Source organism: Harpia harpyja, chromosome 12, assembly GCF_026419915.1.
Source record: "Harpia harpyja isolate bHarHar1 chromosome 12, bHarHar1 primary haplotype, whole genome shotgun sequence".
Lineage (NCBI taxonomy): Eukaryota > Metazoa > Chordata > Aves > Accipitriformes > Accipitridae > Harpia > Harpia harpyja.
The window spans coordinates 27,470,920-27,491,034 of NC_068951.1; the positions used below are offsets into that span (position 1 = coordinate 27,470,920).

At 39.4% G+C, this 20,115-nt stretch overlaps 1 protein-coding gene across 5 annotated transcripts in view; it reads right to left on the reverse strand.

Moving 5' to 3' along the window:
- The window catches only part of TFDP2 (transcription factor Dp-2), a 58,374-nt gene extending 38,498 nt beyond the window's left edge, over positions 1 to 19,876 (reverse strand). The window contains exons 1-3 of one of the 5 annotated variants that reach the window (XM_052802757.1): positions 19,587 to 19,876; positions 7,498 to 7,591; positions 893 to 959 (exon numbers count right to left, since the gene is read on the reverse strand). In XM_052802757.1, coding sequence (XP_052658717.1) covers positions 893 to 959; positions 7,498 to 7,512 — 82 coding nt within the window. In that variant the 5' untranslated portion in view covers positions 7,513 to 7,591; positions 19,587 to 19,876. Of the gene's footprint in view, positions 1 to 892; positions 960 to 7,497; positions 7,592 to 18,775; positions 19,044 to 19,586 lie in introns of those variants that run through there. The other 4 variants (XM_052802755.1, XM_052802754.1, XM_052802756.1 and 1 more) reach the window with 4 other exon arrangements.
- Positions 19,877 to 20,115: the final 239 nt, after the last annotated feature.

Below are 20,115 nucleotides of genomic sequence, written 5' to 3' on the forward strand. Positions count from 1 at the left end.
GGAAATTATCTCGCCGGTGTGCAATAAATTAATTCTCAAATTATGACTGCACCTAAAACCAGTCTGTAATGTTCTGCATAGTTTAGAAAACTAGGAAGATACTGTAGCTCTAGCCATTTTCTGTTTAGACTCTTTCATTTTTTCAGACTCTGAAGTCCGAGGCACCTAACTGTCGTGATGAGCCAAAAATCATTCTTCCAGCTAGTACATGCATTTGTTTATTGCAGTGGATAACAGCAAACCTGTATTTACTTAGAAAGGGTGATCAAAGCATTTCCTGAATTGTAAATCCTCGAGTTTTCTAATATTGATAGGGGTTGCAGTTTCATTTTACTGGAATCCTACAGCTGTCCTGACTGCCAACACACTGTTTTAGAGTCAAAAGTGATTAATATAGAAATGCTAAGATGAAACAGGATAGGACAAAATATAATTAGTATTGTAAATTGTCTGGAGCCCTTATAAAAGTACCATGAGATATCGCTAGCCGTGAAGTCATGCTTAACCTTCTCTCCCATTTGGACTACAACAGAGTCTGGGAACTTTAAGGTGGGGTGAAAATCAGGAAATTCAGCACATTATTCATCATCAAGGAAAGAAAAAAAAAAAAGGGGGCTTATTTTATCTTCTAATTATTTTTACTACACTCTCTTTTCCCCTCTGAAAACCTGAAGATCTTCCAATCTTTGTTGCTGACACTTGCATGTCAGTAATAAAACATCTACCAGTGTGAACGTATGAAATGCATTTTGAACATTTAAAATCTGAGTCTCCCAAAGCTGAACCAACCATATGCAGTGAAATCAGCAGTAATACTAATTTAGTAAACGTAAGAGAGAAGTAAGTCTTAATGTATGCTTCTTTTCTGTGTATACAAATAGGATTCTCTTACCTTTTGTTGGACTCTGGTTCTGATCTATAAATCCTTTCAAGTCTCCATTTGTGGAAGTCACACCAACCTGAACAAAACATTTTTGAAGTCTTAAAATATGATAAAACTTTCTGTGTTTTCTAGTCTGCAACTAACAGTATTACAAAAGTAATCTGTTCTGCATTTCTGAAACATCATAATACTATCGATAGTAGAGTCTAACAAGAGCATGAGATTCAAAGCAAAGGATCCGAGACATTTACTGTGTATATATGAAGACAAACTCTAATTTTAACTAAGTTCTTAGCAAAAAAAACCCCTAAATATTCTGATACTGTACTATACAACCAAAGCAGCGCATTCTGGCTATTATGGTGTAAGTCACTGTCCCCTCCAAGTCAAACAGAGCAGCTGCCACCAATAACACAGCAGAAATCTGCCAGATGTCCAGTACTCTCAGTACTAAGCTGCACGGTCTACAAGTCTGAGGAGATGTGACTGTTGATGCATTTTAAATACATTCCCTAGTCTTCAGAGATAAACTTATTTACCCTGAGGGTAAATTACCGGGGACGTGGAGAACTTAAATCATATACAGAATGGTGCACGTCAGATTTTGTCATGTACACAAAGCATAGGAAGGTGGAGTTGGTACAGAAAAATGCAAGATCACTGCTCCTGGATGACGGAGAGAAGAGATGGAAAGTCCCTCAGATCCCAGCTAACAAGGGATGGGCCCAGCAACAGCAAGTAATGGTAAGGCATTCTGCAGTTTCAGAGCATTATGCTTGCCCCACCTTAGTAACCTCTGTTCAACAAAGCATTTTGTTTTGCTTCCAAGACGGAAGCTGTGATAAGCACTGAGGGATGGAGCTCTGTTGGAGCAGTAGGCAATTAAACTAAATAGTACAAAACCTCTTTTTAAAATATTACAAAATTTGAGTACTTCTGTAAATAATTGGGACAAAAGGTTCAGGTATCCGAGTTAAGAAAAACCAATCATACAATCAAAGATCAAAGATTTGCTTTATTTTACAGATGTTTGTAGTAATAATGGACATATGCTAGGGCTGCTCATAGAATTTTCATCATATCAAATTAGAGAATCATTTAATTGTAGGCATATTAAATAGTACTAACATAACACTAAAATAAACTACACAAGAACAAAAAATACCTACTACAAGCATTCAATCGCCCAGTTCCACTAGAGAACTTGTATTCGGCAAGTAATTTTTGAAGGGGAAAATCTGCATGGAGCATTGTGACAGACTCTCTTGAAATTACTTCTATTAAGACTTTTTCATCATCAGAAGCAACATATGAACATTAACTGTTGCTGCACTACCCTGATTGTAAAACGCTGCCTAAATGAGCTAAGTTACATGCTTCTGTAAACAAGCCCTTAGAGATGCTCAATATAGTTCATCAATTTGTCTCAAACGTTGTCTGTATCAGACTTGCTCTTTCCTGTCACACCCAACTAGACGCTCAAGATACTATTTCCAACGGGCAACCAAGTGCTTTGGTTGTTGCAGACTACGGTACCACCAGAAGTTGCTTTTGAAAGAGAGTAAGTCTGTCTCATTTTTTCCTCTCCTTTTTCCCTTTTATCTCCCACCAGGTGGCAGCGGTGCAGAGGCAATGCAGTAGGGCTGAAGAGGAAGGGAACAGGAACGCCTGGATTTGAGCAGGGGAAAGAGGAGGAAGACATGAAAACAAACGCAAAACGTCTCCTATCACGTTTTGGTAGCAGGTCCATAGGGAAAACAGCAGCATTCTAGTATTCTTCGCCCGGGTACTTGGGCGGCAAGGAAAGCTCATGTGGTAAGAGGTCACTGTGACTCCTTACACTGAAAATGTACTCCTGAGATCTTTAAAATAGAGGTTGGAAAGGTTAGTAAATTGCATAGCATATAGCATTGAAAGGGCATTATGACTGCAAAGCCAGGATGAAGAGCCAGCACTCTTGGATCATACTACTGCTGCCTTTGCACAATAAGTAACAGTATCAGCTTCTCCCTAAGACCCCGCCTCTGCAATAAATAGAACACAAACAAGAGAAAATTTTAATTCAGAGGCACAGGGGAGCCACAGGGATAAATATCAAGTGTTAGATATAGAGGCCTTAACTTGTTCCAAGAGAAAGGATAAGAATTATGATTCCCATGAACATCTTCAAACACAGCATTGCAATTTGTTCACAATTGAACCTTCAGTTCTAGATTTACAACTCTACATTTCCCTATTGATTCATATTGGTGCTTCAATTAAACACTGAAGATGATATACATATGCACTGTCAGCCCAAGATGACTCTCCAGCCATTATGACAATTCAAACATTTACATTTAATTCTCTGAAAGATTTAGATTATTTAACTGATTCAATATTTAAGGAAATGTAACAAAGTACTTGAGTTCTTTTTTTTTGTGTATCTTGTACTTCAGTGATCCAAGTGATACCAAATTACAGTAGAATTTTAGTTTGCATAGGTATATGTATTTTCACGATGATGGTCCTAGTAACACGTTTATAAAGAGCATCCAATGAGCAGGAGCACTCCTCTCAATTTTATAATCTTTGTATCTAAGTTTAGAAGAGCTTGAAAACAAACTTGAATTTCATGAGAGCTTAAATAAGAAGTGTGGCAGATCTAAAGGAATTTGTTTCTCCTGCAGAAGAATTATCATAACTAAGCCCTCAGAAGCAAAGTGTGATGCAATATTACAATACTGCAGCAGAATGAGAACTTTATAGTATTCCATTGCTGTCTGAGAGGTCCCAGGCCATGTTATCTAGAGACTGTACCACCCACTCCTTTTGGGAATAATCTTGTCATTTAACTATTCCTAAGCTGAAACCAGCAAACAATCCAATGCTTACATAGGTATTATTTATTACTTTTTGTATGGTTTGCCTGATATTTCTGCTTTATAACACTGCCCCAGAGTGTCTGGATTACTTGGTATGGCAAGAGCTGGACTCCTGCTTCTGTCTATCTGCAGCAAGATGAATCCAGCCATGAAGTAAGATGAAGCAAGCACTTGGCAGGCCTTTGCATCCTATTAAATATTTTCATCAAGTTTTTTTCCCCTCTCCTAGTAGGTGACTAAGAAGTTTCCAAATGGGGCAAGGGGAAAGAAAACAAGAATCACAACGAGAGTCTTGGATGGGGCAAACTGTCATGAGCTGCTCTTGCAGCTTATCAGCCTTCTCCACTGCTTGACATACTGTTCAGGAAGCAAGTCTCCACCTGCAATCCTTCCCTTTCCTTACAGAAACCAACTTTCCCAGCAACCTGAAAAGTTTTTGTGCTCTCTGCCCTAGAATTAATCCAGATTATAGCATGTAGAAGTTGTAAATAGGTAGGGAATTCATTAACTGGCTGTTTTCTTATACCTGTAAGCCCTAACAGACTCATTTGTAGACACACTGTAGTACTACCGCTTACAGAAACAACTCAGCACCTAAAAATGGTGCTGTCATCATAAACTAAAAGAAACCTGCATGGACTATCAGTGCAGAACAGCTAACGTCCTTTACATTGTTTTTGAAGAGTTTCCTGTTTAAGACAGGTGTTAAAGCTTGTTTAAGGCCCTCTTGACCAACTTCAGCAGTTAAACTAACTCCTTCCATATTGACATGTGAAAGAAGAACCATTATAGCCATTTAATTGACCTCATCTATGACAAGTCAACCACCCCCTGAGAAGCAGTGACAAACAACTTTACAAGCACATGTATATAAATTCAGATCAGACAATCAAAACTAAGTCTTATTCAAATAATCTGCTTGAGTCGTATTATTTATTTTGTCCTAAAAATAAGTTTACCATGAGTATTTGCTCTTTTTTTCCCCATTTCTCAATACTGTTTTGGTGCCTTCCTACCTGAAGGACAGATGCGAATGGAAGTACAAAACAGGCAAGAAAAATGCATTTTATGATATAAGCAAAGAATGAAATAACCCGTTATGACAGAGCAATTTAAATTACATCTGGGTACAATGTGTATGGTAAGCATGTAAACCTCTCATCTCCAAGAGAATCTGTAACTTTTATTCAACATCTTATTATTCATAGCTGTTTTGGTTGGATTTGTTTTGTAAGGAAGGTCAAATCACCCATAAGCAATGTTCCACAAGCAGATACTAGAAAGTGTCCTGCATTTAGAGGAAGTGAGCACTCAGCCCAGTCTTGGTAATTCGCCCATCACATACTCAAAAAGTTAGCATGGAAAAACAGTGATGGGGAACATTATTCATCTTACATACACATTCAATCTATGGTAACATTTTGCCATGTGCTTGAAGCGCAAGCTTCCTTGCAGACAAGGTTGCTCAACAGAGCTTATGCACGTGAGATGCAAAGACATTTTAGCCTAAGTTCACTGCACTTTGTTCTTGCGATGCATTAGGAGAACAAACATCCCTAGACTGCTGTGTCCCAGTTGAGGGGTAGTGATTTCAGAACACAGAGGGGACAGCTTCCTGATGTGTACATGTTTGATGAAAGATATGGGCCCTTTAAGACTTTCCTAGAAGATGTCCAAATTCCAGTACTTCAAAGTTCCCTTTCCTTGATGCTTCAACAGAAAGAAAAAAAAAAACCAAACTTCTGCAGAGAAGCTCTCTCCCTCAACTCTCTCTGCAGAGCATTAAAATATTTCAGACAGTATAACAGACAAACACTAACCTTACATTTGAAACGGGTTTCAGGCTGCAGAAACCCATACATATATGCTAAACCTTGGAACTCTGCAAATTCAGAAGGCCCAAGAATGCTTCTAACAGCAATAGAAAACCCTAGGGCTGACACTATTGGCCTGAGTGTGCAGTTCTGAGTAGCTAAGGTTGGGAAATCCTGAAGAAGTGCTACAAATAAGGACAGAAAGAATATGACCACCCTTGTTTTTACACTGTTACTTATTTTGCAAATCCTTTGAAGGGGTATACTTAACAAACAGGAGAACTGAGTTCTACTTTCATCTGCACCACAGTAGCCGATTTTTTAAAAATAAACCCATAAACATTAGCTAAATAACTAAGTTTACATAGTTTAATATGCAAAATTTCAAAGCATACATACCAATAAAATATTTATTCTATAAAGTAACTATAGCCTTGCGTTAAACAACAACAAAAACATATTTCTATATTCAGCACAAGAGTAGGTTGCCCAGACTGAATGTCATACGTCTGTCCTCAGAGGTATTCAAAACCCAAAGCCCTGAGCGGCCCTGAACAAAGCACCAAGCAACTGCGTTCTGAATTCAAGTGTCAGAGCTTTACACAAAGCACCAGAGTAGATGGCCTCCTGAGATCCCTTCCAAACTATGTCACTCTATGACTCGATCACACAACACTCCACGGATTTTATTGGCATTGGTATTTATCCTTTGACTGCATTGAATAAAAGGTCAAAACCACAAATGATTTGGATTTGTGCAGCTGTTCCACATAGATCAGTAGAATTACCTATTTATACTACAGTTGAATATGGCCTATGAAATAAGTAAGTCAAAGGGCTTTGCATATACACATCCATTTATTTTCTGGCTTGGTCAGCTTGAATCAAACAGTCAGACTTAAGACATCTGAAAGCCTTACCTGGAACTACACACCAAATGAAACTATTAATAAAGCCAACAGAAAAGAAATTTCTGAGACTTGAGAATTAATTTAACCAAACTATGCCCTTGGCATCAATCTAACCAAATATGCACAAAAGCTTTTGCAGTTACTGAACAGAGAGCCATCCTAGGGTTACCTGCACTTTTATTGTAGGGTATTTCTTTAGCCATGTTGGTTCCTAAACCTGTTCAGATTTAATTAGATTGCAGGATCCCCTATCAAAGGCAGTCAACAGGTAAACTGCCCAGGGCCCAAAGTCATACTCAACTCACTGACCACCAAGCTTAATCAGAACTGTTCTCTGTTGTGTACAAGTTGTGTACCTCAGCAAGCACAGCTAATTAGGCAGAAAATTAAGGTCAGGATGTTAGACATTTCATAAGCTTCCTCAGAACTCAAGATAGGGGAGTCAAATATAGAGCCTCTAGACACCACACTACAGGCTTGTTGATGCGGCAGATGAAGAAACAGGAAGGCCCTCAGTCTTCTAGAAACCAAGAGTGTACTGACATTAGTAAAGAAATATGCTTTCTGTTCTTTCTTGAGTTTTGAGACTCGGACTCAGTAAAAGGATTTTACTCTGGTGTAAAGGTGAGATGCTTCAACAAAATGAGAAGCTCTCTGGTAAGTTTGGAGCAATGTTAGAGGAATCATAGAATATCTCAAGTTGGAAGGGATCCGTAAGGATCAATATCAAACAGCATAAAGCATTGCCCCAGTTATCAACCTGACCTATAACTGAGTAAACTCCACATCCTTAAAAGAGCATCTAACCAGTTTAAATTTATCAAAATACTGCAGAAGATGATGGGGTACACATTTGTGGTATATAAAAATAGGACAAGATTTTTGAATTTGAAGGTCTTCGTGTTTGACTTCTTGTATGGACAAATACAAGAAATCAAACACGAAGACCTTCAAATTCTGAAAGCCAGAAGTGACTGGCAGCATGCCAAAATAAAAAGTAATACATTTCATAGAATTATACTTACATTTTTTGCCGTCATGTCAGACAATATTGCTTTATATTCCGTAAAACCATCAGATACCCCTCTTCATCTTCACAGAATCTTTAAAATTAACATCCTGTAAGAAAGTTAATAAAATATCTTAGTAAAATATATTTTCAGTTACCTTTCTAGCTGAAACCCTGCATCTCCAAAGGATAGATTTTTTTTTTTTACTTTTTGATAAAAATCAATCACCACAATAGTCAGGTTCTGCACAGATACTAGAAATGTACGTTGCTTGGAACAGAGAGAGATGTAATCTTATATATAAGACCCAACTTACATAGAGACCTAAGTATATTAATGTGCTAGCAATGCATGTCATACCATTACTAAAGTATTGTAATTAAAACCATGCAATCATTTGCATCTAATGCAGATTGACTCTAAAAACTGGAAGTGAATTAATTCTCTCCATTGTGTCTTTAGCCTCCAACAACACAGAAAGCTTCTAATTCCCTCGCTGCAGACATCCAAAGACCTTGATAAAAAGTGGGAAATACTATGAAATGTACATATACAGCAAACATTAAGTATTTTTAGGAAACATCCAAGAAAAAGCATTTCAGTTCAAACTCATCTTTTAAATATTTTCAGACTTTTTAATTAACCCTATGTATTTAGAATTATAATATTAGAATTCCAGGAAAAGACAAACATTTTAATATACTGAAAAATACTTAAAGTGACTTCTTTTTTAAATCAAAGCTTCCAGAAGTCGTACAGAAAACAGAAGAAAACAAGTTACAAATCAACACTGGCAGCACAAACCATTTTAAAGATAGAATTAACCTGAAAAAGCATTTAAGAACTTCAGAAGTACTTATATAAGTACTACTTGCTGTTAAAAAATGGAGTACTGAAGACATCTGAATTGCACTTGGATGTATAAGAGAGGGAGAACTGTTCACACTTTCAAGTGTGGAATCAATCCAGCAAAATCTTTTGGAAGATGCCTGAACTAGTTACCAAATATGAGTCATGACCATTTACAGCAGAACTCACCAGCTACAAAAGCAGAGTGCAACTCATGCTATTTCCTCTGTATTTTAACCTACGCAAAGTTTGAGAACGGCCAGCGTCTTCACCTCCCTTTTAGAAAAGTGCCAAAACTTGTTGCAGTAGTGTGCACAGCTAATGGTGGAACTCTACCATCACTACATTAGTGATTTTGAACAATCCAGAAGAATTTTAAATTCTAGGATGTTTCTATAGATTTCTTGGTTTATTCAGACATCGTATCAATTAAACTGTTATTAGAGATAGTGGAAAAACATTTTATTCAACTTAGAGGTGTTCTCCATTTCCTGTTGAATGAGTTATATTTATCTTCCTTAGTGCCTCAATTTATTGCAGCCATAATTAAGCAGTTACTCCAGCATGTGAACACCACACAATTCTGCTACTAAGACATTCTCCCATGAAAACTTCTAAGTTTTAGTTTCACAACAAAACATCCAAGAAAATAAGAAGCATTTTTGTCTGCCTTCAGAGAGGACACTACAGAGAGATGTCTATTCACACCCTGGAGAAAGGGGCTACTGGATCTGCATAGCAATCCTAAAACCTGAAGAAGAGCCACAGAAAAGCCATAAAGCTACAGTGATCATGGCAAAGAGCAAATACTGAATCCTTGCATTGCATCTGAAAATTATGATTTATGTGCCTTTTCTTTTTCCACCTTCCTCCTCCTTCCACACAAACTCTCCAAATACATCATCTGGAGCTCTGGCCAAAACTCATGATGCAGCCTGACCTCCCTCTCTTGCTTTAAGAGGCTTTACAAGTAATTTACTCAAATAAAACATTGTGAAGAACACATTTGCTAAGCAGTTTTAACCTGTTTACAGAGAAGCAAACTAGTTTCATCTTTGACAAGTTATTTGCTGTCAAGCTTAGTGATCCAGAAGGTATTGTCCATAAACTATTACAGTCCTTTGCCACAATGCTCTTCAGCCAGGAGGAACAGTTGGTATTCTTCCAGCTTTATGAACACATTTTGTCAAGCTCAAGAAGCCAGACTTTGTGACCCCACCATCTGCCATGACCTCTTGTCAGGTTCAGACAAAAGAACCTACACAGATGGCCTCAAAATGGAGATTCTCTTCATTCCCAATTGCTGTTTGACAGCTTGCACCACACAGATAGAGAAACATAAAACTCAACCTTTTTGTTCTTTAGCTGGTTTCTACTGAAATGAAGCTGCATAAAGACAGATTTAGAGCTCAAAGCACATGAGACACAAAGATTGCTTTATTTGAACTAAGGTTGTCCCTTCATAATCTAAGCCTTGGTTTATCATCCACTCCCATAATTTTGCCTTTTGGTGAAATATCGTATGGTACAGTGAGCCAACCGAACTGACTTTGTAAACTTTGAGTTGTAGTTTCTTCTAGAACATATGTTGCCTAATCACTTATGCCAATGACATTAAAAAGCCAGTTCGGGCATTAAATTTACAAAATCCCAGATAATCAAGCTCTAGTTACAACAAAACAGTACAAGAGTGTTTACCTGTACCTATTCTCGTTACAAGTTAAAATCCAATCTATTCTGAAGATTCAGTGATATTGAAGCTGAATCCCAGTATAAGAAACAATGCAAAACAGAAAACAGTTATCTGCAGAAAAATATTATATTCCTTCATAGGTTTATTTCCTATGGTCCAAAGTCTTATTTTTAAATTATCCCTTTATAGATACACATACTAGCTAAAACCTAATAGTAGAAAGAATAAAGCCCTGTACCATAACAGTCTATTTTCTGCCCCTGAAAATTAAGCTTTACCAAACTTCTTATCAGTACTTCACATATCACACCTTCACGTAGACAAGCACCACGCAAAGATTCTCCCCAGTCCCAGAGGCCACTTCTACTTCACAACAGAAAGTATCATTTATGTAAGTATTACACCAGTATTAAACATCTACAAATTAAGACAACTATTCGACAGTCACTTAAATTGTTATGATGAAAAGTCTTCATGGAACACAGAAAAAATTGTAGAGATAGTTTAGTATACTAGAATGATTTTATCATCACCAAGGTGTGATTTTTTCATTTACTTGATCAAGAGTATTGCAAAGTGAAAATTATTCCAAGTAACTGGGTCAGCTAAGAGGAAAGAAAGTGACATCAGTTTCAAGAAAAAGAAGCCTGTATAACACCAGCCTTTCCACTAGAAATTAGTTTATAGTCTTCACACCCCTCCCCATAGTACTAACTTTCAAGCTACGGTACTACAAGGCTGATTTCAGAAGACAGCAGTAACAAGAAGATTCCTTATTAATCAGTACAAGCTCAGTTTTAAACCACTAATTTATGCACAGCATCTACATGGATTAGACCACCTGTTATACATATGTTGCTTCATTGTGTCTCAGTTTTCAGACCAGTAAAATTTCAAGATTACAAAGTACTTATCAGAAACCCACCTGCTCCCAGGAAGTGTTTCCTCATCTTGTTCCTAAAAAACATTTCAATATCCAACTCCTTTTTGAAGCAATTGAGATAAAAAAGGACCAACTTTAGTGAAAGCATCTATATGTACTAGTCAGATTAATTTCTTGGTACCCCCGGAAACAGAAATACAACTTTGGTACCAAATTTCTGAAATTAAATTACAGATTTTGCATCTCTATAAGAAGATTCCATTGATTTGTCAACTTTTTTCCTGAGTCCTCTTCAGATGCCTTAGTCCCAGTTTTATCCCTTATTTACATATACAAGAAATAAACTTGGCCTACAAACTGCAAAAGACAGGAATACCCATGTCTATATAACATCCAGCTTGTCACTTAACAAAGAACTTCAAAAAGCCAACCAAGAGGTGTTCAACAAGTCACACACACAGAGTGGGAAATAAGTCATCATCTTCAGTTATGACACAGTAATTTTTATTTTGAAAATAATATTAGAAAGTAGCTCTTAGGAAACATTTGAAAGGAATCCCACCATGATGTGCATGATGAAGGTCTTGCAGGTACTACAACTTATTTTTCCAGCTTTTACTGTGAGCAACTGTATGCCTTCAAAAAAGCCCTAGTAAATGACAGACAAGGTGATTAGAGAGACTGAACAAAAGAAATCAAAGTGACTTGACTGCTAAATGATATTTGGAGTTTCTAACAAAATAAAATCACTTGACAAGAGCGTTTAAAAGCTTCATCGTTTAATCATTTTTAGGTGACTTAAAAGACTGCAACCTATGAGTCCAAAGTACAGAAGTTTTCACTACTACATGACACAAAACCAGAATGAGCACTACTGCTTTAAACCAAGATGCAAATGAAAGATATAACTATATGAACCTAATTTGAAAGTGAAGATCTCATCTTGTAATTTGGGGGAGCCAGCTGACACACAAGAAATCAGAGGGAACAAACCCAAGTAAGTACCTACAATTGACCAGGTTCTCCTATGTTGCTGTGACTGAGCAAAATGCCAATGTGTCATCAGAACAAATTAACTGACACCTCCTGACAACAGCAGTAATTATGACTCAAGTTTACACAGTACAAAGAACCTGGAAAAACAGACAAGGCCTATATGCAAGTTCAATTAGCATAAACTGTAGCACTTAAGCTATATAATGAACAACAATATTTAGTGTTGTTTGCTAAAAGGACATTGGGGGAATGTCCCTTTAAGGATTTCATGCAGCATATATTGAGGCAACAAATTAATCAGTTCCCTTTCAATATTCTCGGACTTGATCCCAAATGCTACATACCCATCACTCCCACTACTTGCCATATTTACTCTCACTGTTGTACATATTATTAAATGACTAGCAAAAGCACTGTTGATGGAGGCTATCAAGTATCTCGAATCCCAGAGATGAAAACAGGTCTGAGTGATGTACAAGAGACAAGAACACACAACACAGGAATAAAATCCAAAGCTGTAATCAAACTCTCCCCTAGATGGAAGTGCCCAAAGTTTCCATGTGCTTAACTACACTGCTGAGCCTCAAGTTCTGCTGCTTGTCCAGTCCTGACAGTGCTGAGACCCAAATCCCATCAACTTGGAACTAGATATTCCTTCCCTCAAGGAACTCAGTTTCTTAGGCATGCTCTTAGACATGCCCAATGTCATGCGAGTACTAGCAGTAAACTACATGTCTAAGAATAGGAGCAGCACTCATGGCTTATTTCAAAATCAATGAGGTGAAGCATGTCCCTTATTGCTCAAATAAGGAGGACGTTACATTAAACATGTGGAATAATTCCCAAGTACTTGAACCTTTGAAGGCTCTTTTAATTCCCCAAACCAGCTTACTGTCATTCAAGATAAAGTACGTAGGGCTTGACATCAGAACAGTGGATAACATTCATGCAGCACTTAAAAAAGTAAGATATAAAATTTCTTTTTGAGTTTTATAAACAACTTTTATCAGCACAGATATGCACAGATACATTTGGAATTAACAGAAATTTAGCTGCAGTTCTTTTAAGTACACAATCTATTCTATAAGCTCACCTTTTCTTCTCTAACTAGGTTTCTAGCCCAGAGTATTTTTCCATCGCTGACTACTATACAGGGAACAACATTTGGGAGTCTACTGCTTCAGTGGAAAGAGGCAGGTACAACTTCCTATCAGAGTAAAAAGCACACTGTATTTTCACAAACATATTTTTGCCTTAAGAAATTTCATTTTAGCAACAGATCGACATTTGAAAAAAAATGTAGTGATTTATATGAATGACTAAAATATCTTCGTAAGACAGTCTTTGTGCATTGCCAGTAATACATTAGCTCCTCTTTCAATTAACCTCAGCTGAAAAGAGCATCTTTTTGACTACTGAGATTTCATACAAGCTTCTTGCTACCACCAGCTCACATACTGTGTGATACATCAGAGAATGGTCTAGATATTAATCTGGTCTTGTAATGAGTTTTAATTTTGAGATTTTAAAATTTCCAGAGTTATCAGTACATTGACAAATACATGGAACAGTTTAACCATCCTGTTGAGATACACTTTTGTCTATACCCCACAGCTGGAAGGATCTTAACATCCAATGAAATGAAGATAATTTTACATTTGCATTTAATTAAAGATCACCAAGTTATACAGAGATAAAGAACTTGATGATGGAGAGAGTCTTAGTAACTATTTCCTACATTTTCCTTAAAATTTGCTAATTTAATTTTAATTTAAAGCCGTTAACTGTACTCTTGCATGGATTGAAGATTATGACAGTATTCACTCAAGGGTGAAGGTTACAAAAAATTTCATACTTCTTTAGTTATAATTCAGTACAAAGGCAAAAAGGGATTTTTGTAGTGATGCACAAGCTCTCCAATACTGATTACAGCATACACAATTACCTAAAGGGTACAATTCCATGAAACAAGTTGCACTGATGTAAGATCCTACACCTGCTATCATTGCTAAAAGGGATCTTCGGCTTTTCCCTACTTCTTCCACTTTCCATTCCTTCCCCACACTACATGGTCTCAACTCCCATTTCTACCTGACCCCCTCAGTGAGCCAATTTAGTTCTAATACTGTCAGAATAGCAACAATGGGGCTGAAAGGGGGAAGAAGAAAGTTTTCCATATGCTGCAACCCACTGACAGCTCAGATGACCATCTAGGCCTGTGCACAGGACAGGACAAGGTTTATCAGTTCAGTCTGGTTTGCAGAGTAGCATCGTGACTCCATTTCTGAAAAAAAGCATTTAGGATCTCCTGAAAATTTACTTATGGGTCAAAATGTCACAAAAGGTTGGATATGGTTTGTTTGTATGAAGACTACTCCATGCTTTTGAAGAGTTCACTGGAGTGTGTGCATGCTTCAAAACTCCATTAGGAAGAAGGGGGATGTTTTGTCTAGAGATCGTAGGTTTCCCAATTTCTTAAACAGCAAGAAGCAGGACAAGTAATTTGCTTTTGACAGACAGCAGAAGCCTGCTGTTATACAGAATCAGTACACAGCTTGCAATTTTATCAGTTGTATGTATGAAGTTACTGATTTAAAAAAAAAGTTTAAATGTATTTGCTATTGTAAGTTGAATTTTAAATAAACTGAAGCTTACGACAATTGGACTGCACATTTAAGAGAACTGAAATATATTTCTCAAGTTTCTCAAGTGTGAAGGTCAAGATTATAATGAAGGGAAAAGTCACCTAACTCTTTCCTTACAATAAATGGAGAGCCTGTGCACACAAAAGTTTTTGATTTCACTCTGGGAACATAAACTCACTTTCACTTGCAGTTCCTAATCTCATTCGTAATTATTGGTCATGTTGCCACCATAATTTCTATTACAGGTCCATTAAAGTTATTCTGGTAATTACAAATACTGCTTACATGGAAAAAGTTTAATACTCTGATGACCGTTACGGTTCACAAGTGACTTTTAATATGTTAATGCCTTGGCATTCACAAGCCTTAATGAGCAAATACTGATACATTTTCTTTAAGAGCTGCTACCGAGTTGAAGAATTCATCTATACAACTTCACTAAAAGTTCATAGTCTTAAAGACAGCGTGTACCTGTAGCAACGTGCCAATTTCATTCTGAACATATGACCTTATTTTTCTTGATTTTTTCCACTTACATCTTGGGCTGAAACTCCCAATAACAAAACAGTGAATGAAAATGGTCACTTATTCACGCACGACACATCTGCTAACACCTACCACGGGGAAACAGATTATGAGTTCCTATCAAAGCAACCTTTTCATGCACCCTGGCAGATGATATAGTCACCTGACAGAGGTTAGTAAGGGGCTCTGTTGAACAAAAGAACTAAAGAGGCTGTAAGACAGAACTGAATCATTTACTATTCCCACCCAAACCGAGACAAACCTGGCAGCAACAGGAACCTGATGAAACAGGAGAAACCTGACTTGCCAAACAGAGGAGCATGCCCTAACTTCCACAGGAAAAAAAATAAATTAAGTTGCAAGACCAGAATTACATTCACAAATGGACTTCAGTCTATAGAAGTTAACAAAAATTTCATGTTCGGGACACAGGCATTCCATTCACTGCCAGGAAAGAATCAGCTATCTATGAATAGGAGAAGCATAATCTCAACTACCACCACTGCTTTCTCTTACCACTGTTTGTGTAAAACATGACGGTCAGGGCACGTCTTACTGATTGAAATAATGTAAAACCAGTCAAAAGGAAAGGAACATCACCTTTATAAAATGGTTTATTTCTAGAAGCTGCGTTAACCAACACCATGTTTAGAAGTTTTGTGTAAAACTTGGCTGCTCACGTCTATCAAATATCCTAAGGACTGTAAACCAGGACGATCACAATGCCACAAGGATTCTGGATAGTGCCTTCAAAGATACCTCTAAAGGAGCCCCCTCTGCAATTCATGCTTAAGTGATTTGGGAAGTTAACAATATCAAGTTGTCCTCCACCCCTCTTTTAAACATTATCACCAAGTCAGAATAAAGTTGTGCCCACACCTGAATTGCTGCAGTTCACAACCAAGCATACTAACAAAAACAAACGTTAATCTTTTTCCAGCTTAGTTTCAGTCTCTATTGTGACAGCCAATACTAAATGTGAGCTGGCTAAAGCATTATTTTATCACCAAGTCAGTGCTGCAAAAATCTAAAAATTTCCATAGGTTTCAGTAAAGACAAATATTCTCAAAAGTGGCTTCAGTAGGCTGCGGATTTTGCAAACCGTGTTCTGAAAGGCAAAGAGTTTCTTCAACAGTACTAAGTGAATAGCTAGATCTAGGAAAAGTTATTTCCAAATATCATCCCTTTTCATATAATTACTATTCTGTATTTCACTAGAAACATAGTATGCTAGAAAGCTGTGCTTTTGTTACAGATTGTACTAATGCATATATTAGTATACAGGTTATTAGCATGTGCTATATTAGAATATATTATAATATACAGTAGTCTTACAAACTGAACTATCATAGACATACAGTTTCATTTGCTTAGACTGATTTTTATGCTATTAATATTGGAAAGTATAAAAGTAAACTTCAACTGTCTCTAAGACCTTTATTGGAAACTATCACTGCACACGTGAAATCAGTCAAAGGAACAAAAAAGTTCCTTTGATGAAACCGTAACAGTAAGATCACTTACTACTGCCTCACCTTCTTGCAAAAGAGCTGTAGTCTACAAATCAAATAACGGAGGCAAAAAAAAGAGAATTAATTTCATTCTAATACTGGATGTTACAAAAAACACATAAAGAATCAAACCAGGAAGTTGTTATAAACTGTCACTCCCTACCACACCTGTGCCTTTTTACAATATTTCCTAGCATATACCTAGATTTTCAGATCCCACAACAGGTATTTATACTATCAGCTTTGACGTAGTATGTGTACTATATTACCACACCAAGACATTTGGATTGTTTTCCATTGAATACCTAAAATTTTATTATAAACCTGTCTGATTCCAGTGGCTTCTTGGCTTTGCACACATGAACTCCACAAGTCTATTTCCTTGCACTGGACTAGACAGTTTATTTTCCCTAATTTAAGATTCACTGTTCATTCATTAGTAGTCATGTCCTCTGAATGTAACTGGAAAGGCAGAGGAGAAATTCTTAATCATTACACCAAGAAGTATGTAGAAAAAGCAAACAATTTAAGAAATTGTTGCTTATTAAAGTCAACCCTAAGAATACTATTTTAAGGTAGCACATCAAGAGAAATGCAATTCCAGGAACTGAATTAGACTAGCTGTAACTAAAGAACTCATTCTGCTCCACATTAGGATGCATAAGTTTAACTATTACTTTCTACACAGTGTGGGCTGCAGCCTCCCTCCCCTAACCATATCAGGTCACTATTCTTCTACTGCTTTTAGAGATTTGCACTAAACTTTCCTGTAGGCACAGTGAAGAGGTCTGCACATCTAAACTGAGTAACATTATAAATTCTTGAAGGGGATGGAAAGTTGGAATTTTGGTTCCTGTTTTTTCGCTAAACCTATAACAACACTTTTAGCCAAAGCCACCGAAAGATTTTCACTGTGAGGGACCTCGCAACTGTCCAGGAAGTACGTCCAGATGCACAAAAGGCCCCTACAGTAGTGTCCAACATATACAAGAACAGATGAAGATAAAAGGATTCTCCTGCAGTATTGACATCCCTTGCAAAACAGCACTGTGCCTTTTGCCCAGCTTAATTGTTTGGCCTATCCCCTTTACACTGGATAGCTGCTGTCAAGTTACTGTATTGAAAACTGTACCTTATCACTTTGTAAAGTGAGGTTGCTGTCAGAACCCTCTGCAGCAATAAAGAGCATTCCTACCAGTGGTGTATGTTTTCTGTAAAGTTAATTACATCAATATAGTACAAGTCCAAATGATTCCTTTTTGTTGTGTTACAACAGCGATTCGTGTACAAACAGGAAGTGGTTAAAAGAAAGCCCAATAATTTGACAGTGAAATAAGATCACTCTTAAATTCACCCATGAGACAATCTTGCTAATATTTAATAATTTTCAGTTTTTTCCTTGCTATAGAACTAAATCATTTGACCTATTACTCCTTCTTCTTCTATAGGCACTAGACTTACTTCACAACAAGAAAGTTTTCAAAGAAGAATTTGTCCTTTTTTTCCTCTTATGACCACCTCTCCTGCCAAGTCTTTTCTATAACGCAAACTTCTCCTTACTCTTTCATGTTTCTTCAAAGTGCTGTAGTTAGTTCCTGAAACTCAGTACTTCACTAGTACAAAACATCTTTGAGTACACATAGCATTGGCACAAATATGGGTGGTGAAATACAGTTCTGCATTTGTTCTCTAACACTGGTCATCCGTCATGAGTCTTTGCCCCGTACATACAAATCACACATTTTTTTGTGATTAGCTAAAGTTAATTTGGGAAGGGTAAAGAAATGGAGAAAAATGTATTCATTTCTGTTTTAATAGCGTTAACTTATACTAGCACAAAATTATTTTTTAATCCAAGATTATATCAAGTTGCCATTAGTTACAACATCACACAACCTCCAATGTTTTGCTGTTTTCTGTCAGCATATTTAAGCTACAACAGTGATAGTAGTTGGGGGAAAAAATAAAAAAAACCTATCAGCTGTTCGAAGTATTAATGAAGAGTCATGAAAATAACTGACTTCCAAATCATGAAAACTGACCAAGCGACAACTTTTTTAAATTTTGACACAGTATGTTAAACCGTATCAATTTAAACTATTCACTTTCTCTGTCATTCAAAAATTGACAGAGAAAACGAAAAGGCAAGTCCTTTCTACAGAGGCAAACAGCACAAGCTCCGATACATAACTCGGCATCATCCCTTTACTCCATGAGGGAGCACTCTCTCAGATGCGGTTTTCTTCCGCATTTCAGGGAAGTTTGCTTATTCCGCATTTTGCTCCTATTGTTCGCATTCTCAACTCCGAAAGACGGTATTTACATGCGGATTCACCTCTGCCGCGAAACCCTTTCTGCCGCAAGTCAGGGAAGGCCTGTAACTCAAAGGGCGCAGGAAGAGGCGTTCAATTAAGTTCTGTTGTCGTTGCTGTCGGACTAACCCCCTCCCGGTAAAACCCGCGAGTCAAAACAACGACGCTATGAAGTTCAAGCTGTGCTCTGCACGGCCGCGAGCTTCGCCGGTCCCTTTCTGCACTCTAACTCCTCAAGGCGGGGGCCGGTCGCGCCCCCAGCCCCGCCGCGGCAGCCAGCCGGGGCCGCCCCGCTCGCCCCGCACAACACGCGCCGCCGCGCCGGCCCAGGCCCGCCGCTCTCAGCGCGCTCCCCACAATGGAGGAGAGGGTGACCCGGCAGCGCGCAGGGCTGCTGTCACTCGCCAGACGGGCACGCCGCCGCCCCGCGGCTGCCCGCAGGTGTCAGGCACCGGCTCGCCTCCCTCCCGGGGCGCGGGAGACGCCCGCCGCCGCCTGCCCCGCGTGCGGCACGGCGAGGGCGGGGGGCGGCGACGGGACCGAGCCGCCAGACGGCGCGGGGGGGGGGTGGGGGGGACGGCGGCGGCCGCCGTTAAACGCCGCGGGGCGGGGGAAGCGGCGCCCCGGCCCGCCGGGAAGAAAGGCGCTGCCCCTCCCTCACGGCCCCGCCGCCCCCGGCTCCCCGCTCACCCGCAGGCCCGGCAGCGGCGAGGGAAAAGGGGGAGCGAAGGCGGCAGCGCGGGCCGGGCCTAGACAGCGGCGCTGAGGCGACGAGACGGCGACGGTCCCTTACCAGCCACCGCGGCAGGGAGCCAGCCGCTCCGCCCGGCCCCGCGCGCCGACGACGCCTCTCGGCCGGGCCGGCGCCGCGCACCCGCCGCTCGCGAGGAGGCCCCGGAGACAGGAGCCCACCAGGGCCAGCCCGCGAGGCCCGGCGCGCGGCGGCGAGAGCGCTCCCAGCGCCTCCAGCTCGGCCCCCGCCACCCGCCACCCCCCCCCCCCGCGCCCGGCCCCACTCGCCGCCTCGCTCCGCCGCCGCGCCGTGCTCTGCCCGGGTCCTTCTCCCCCGCACAAGCTTGGCGGCGTCTGGCAACCGGCTGCGCCCATTGGCGGCCGCACCACGTGAGGTCAGGCGCCCTCCCCGCGCTATTGGCTCGATCCCGTGTGTGTACACACGCCACCCGCCAATCCACGGCGCGACGGCGAGGGGGGCGGGGCG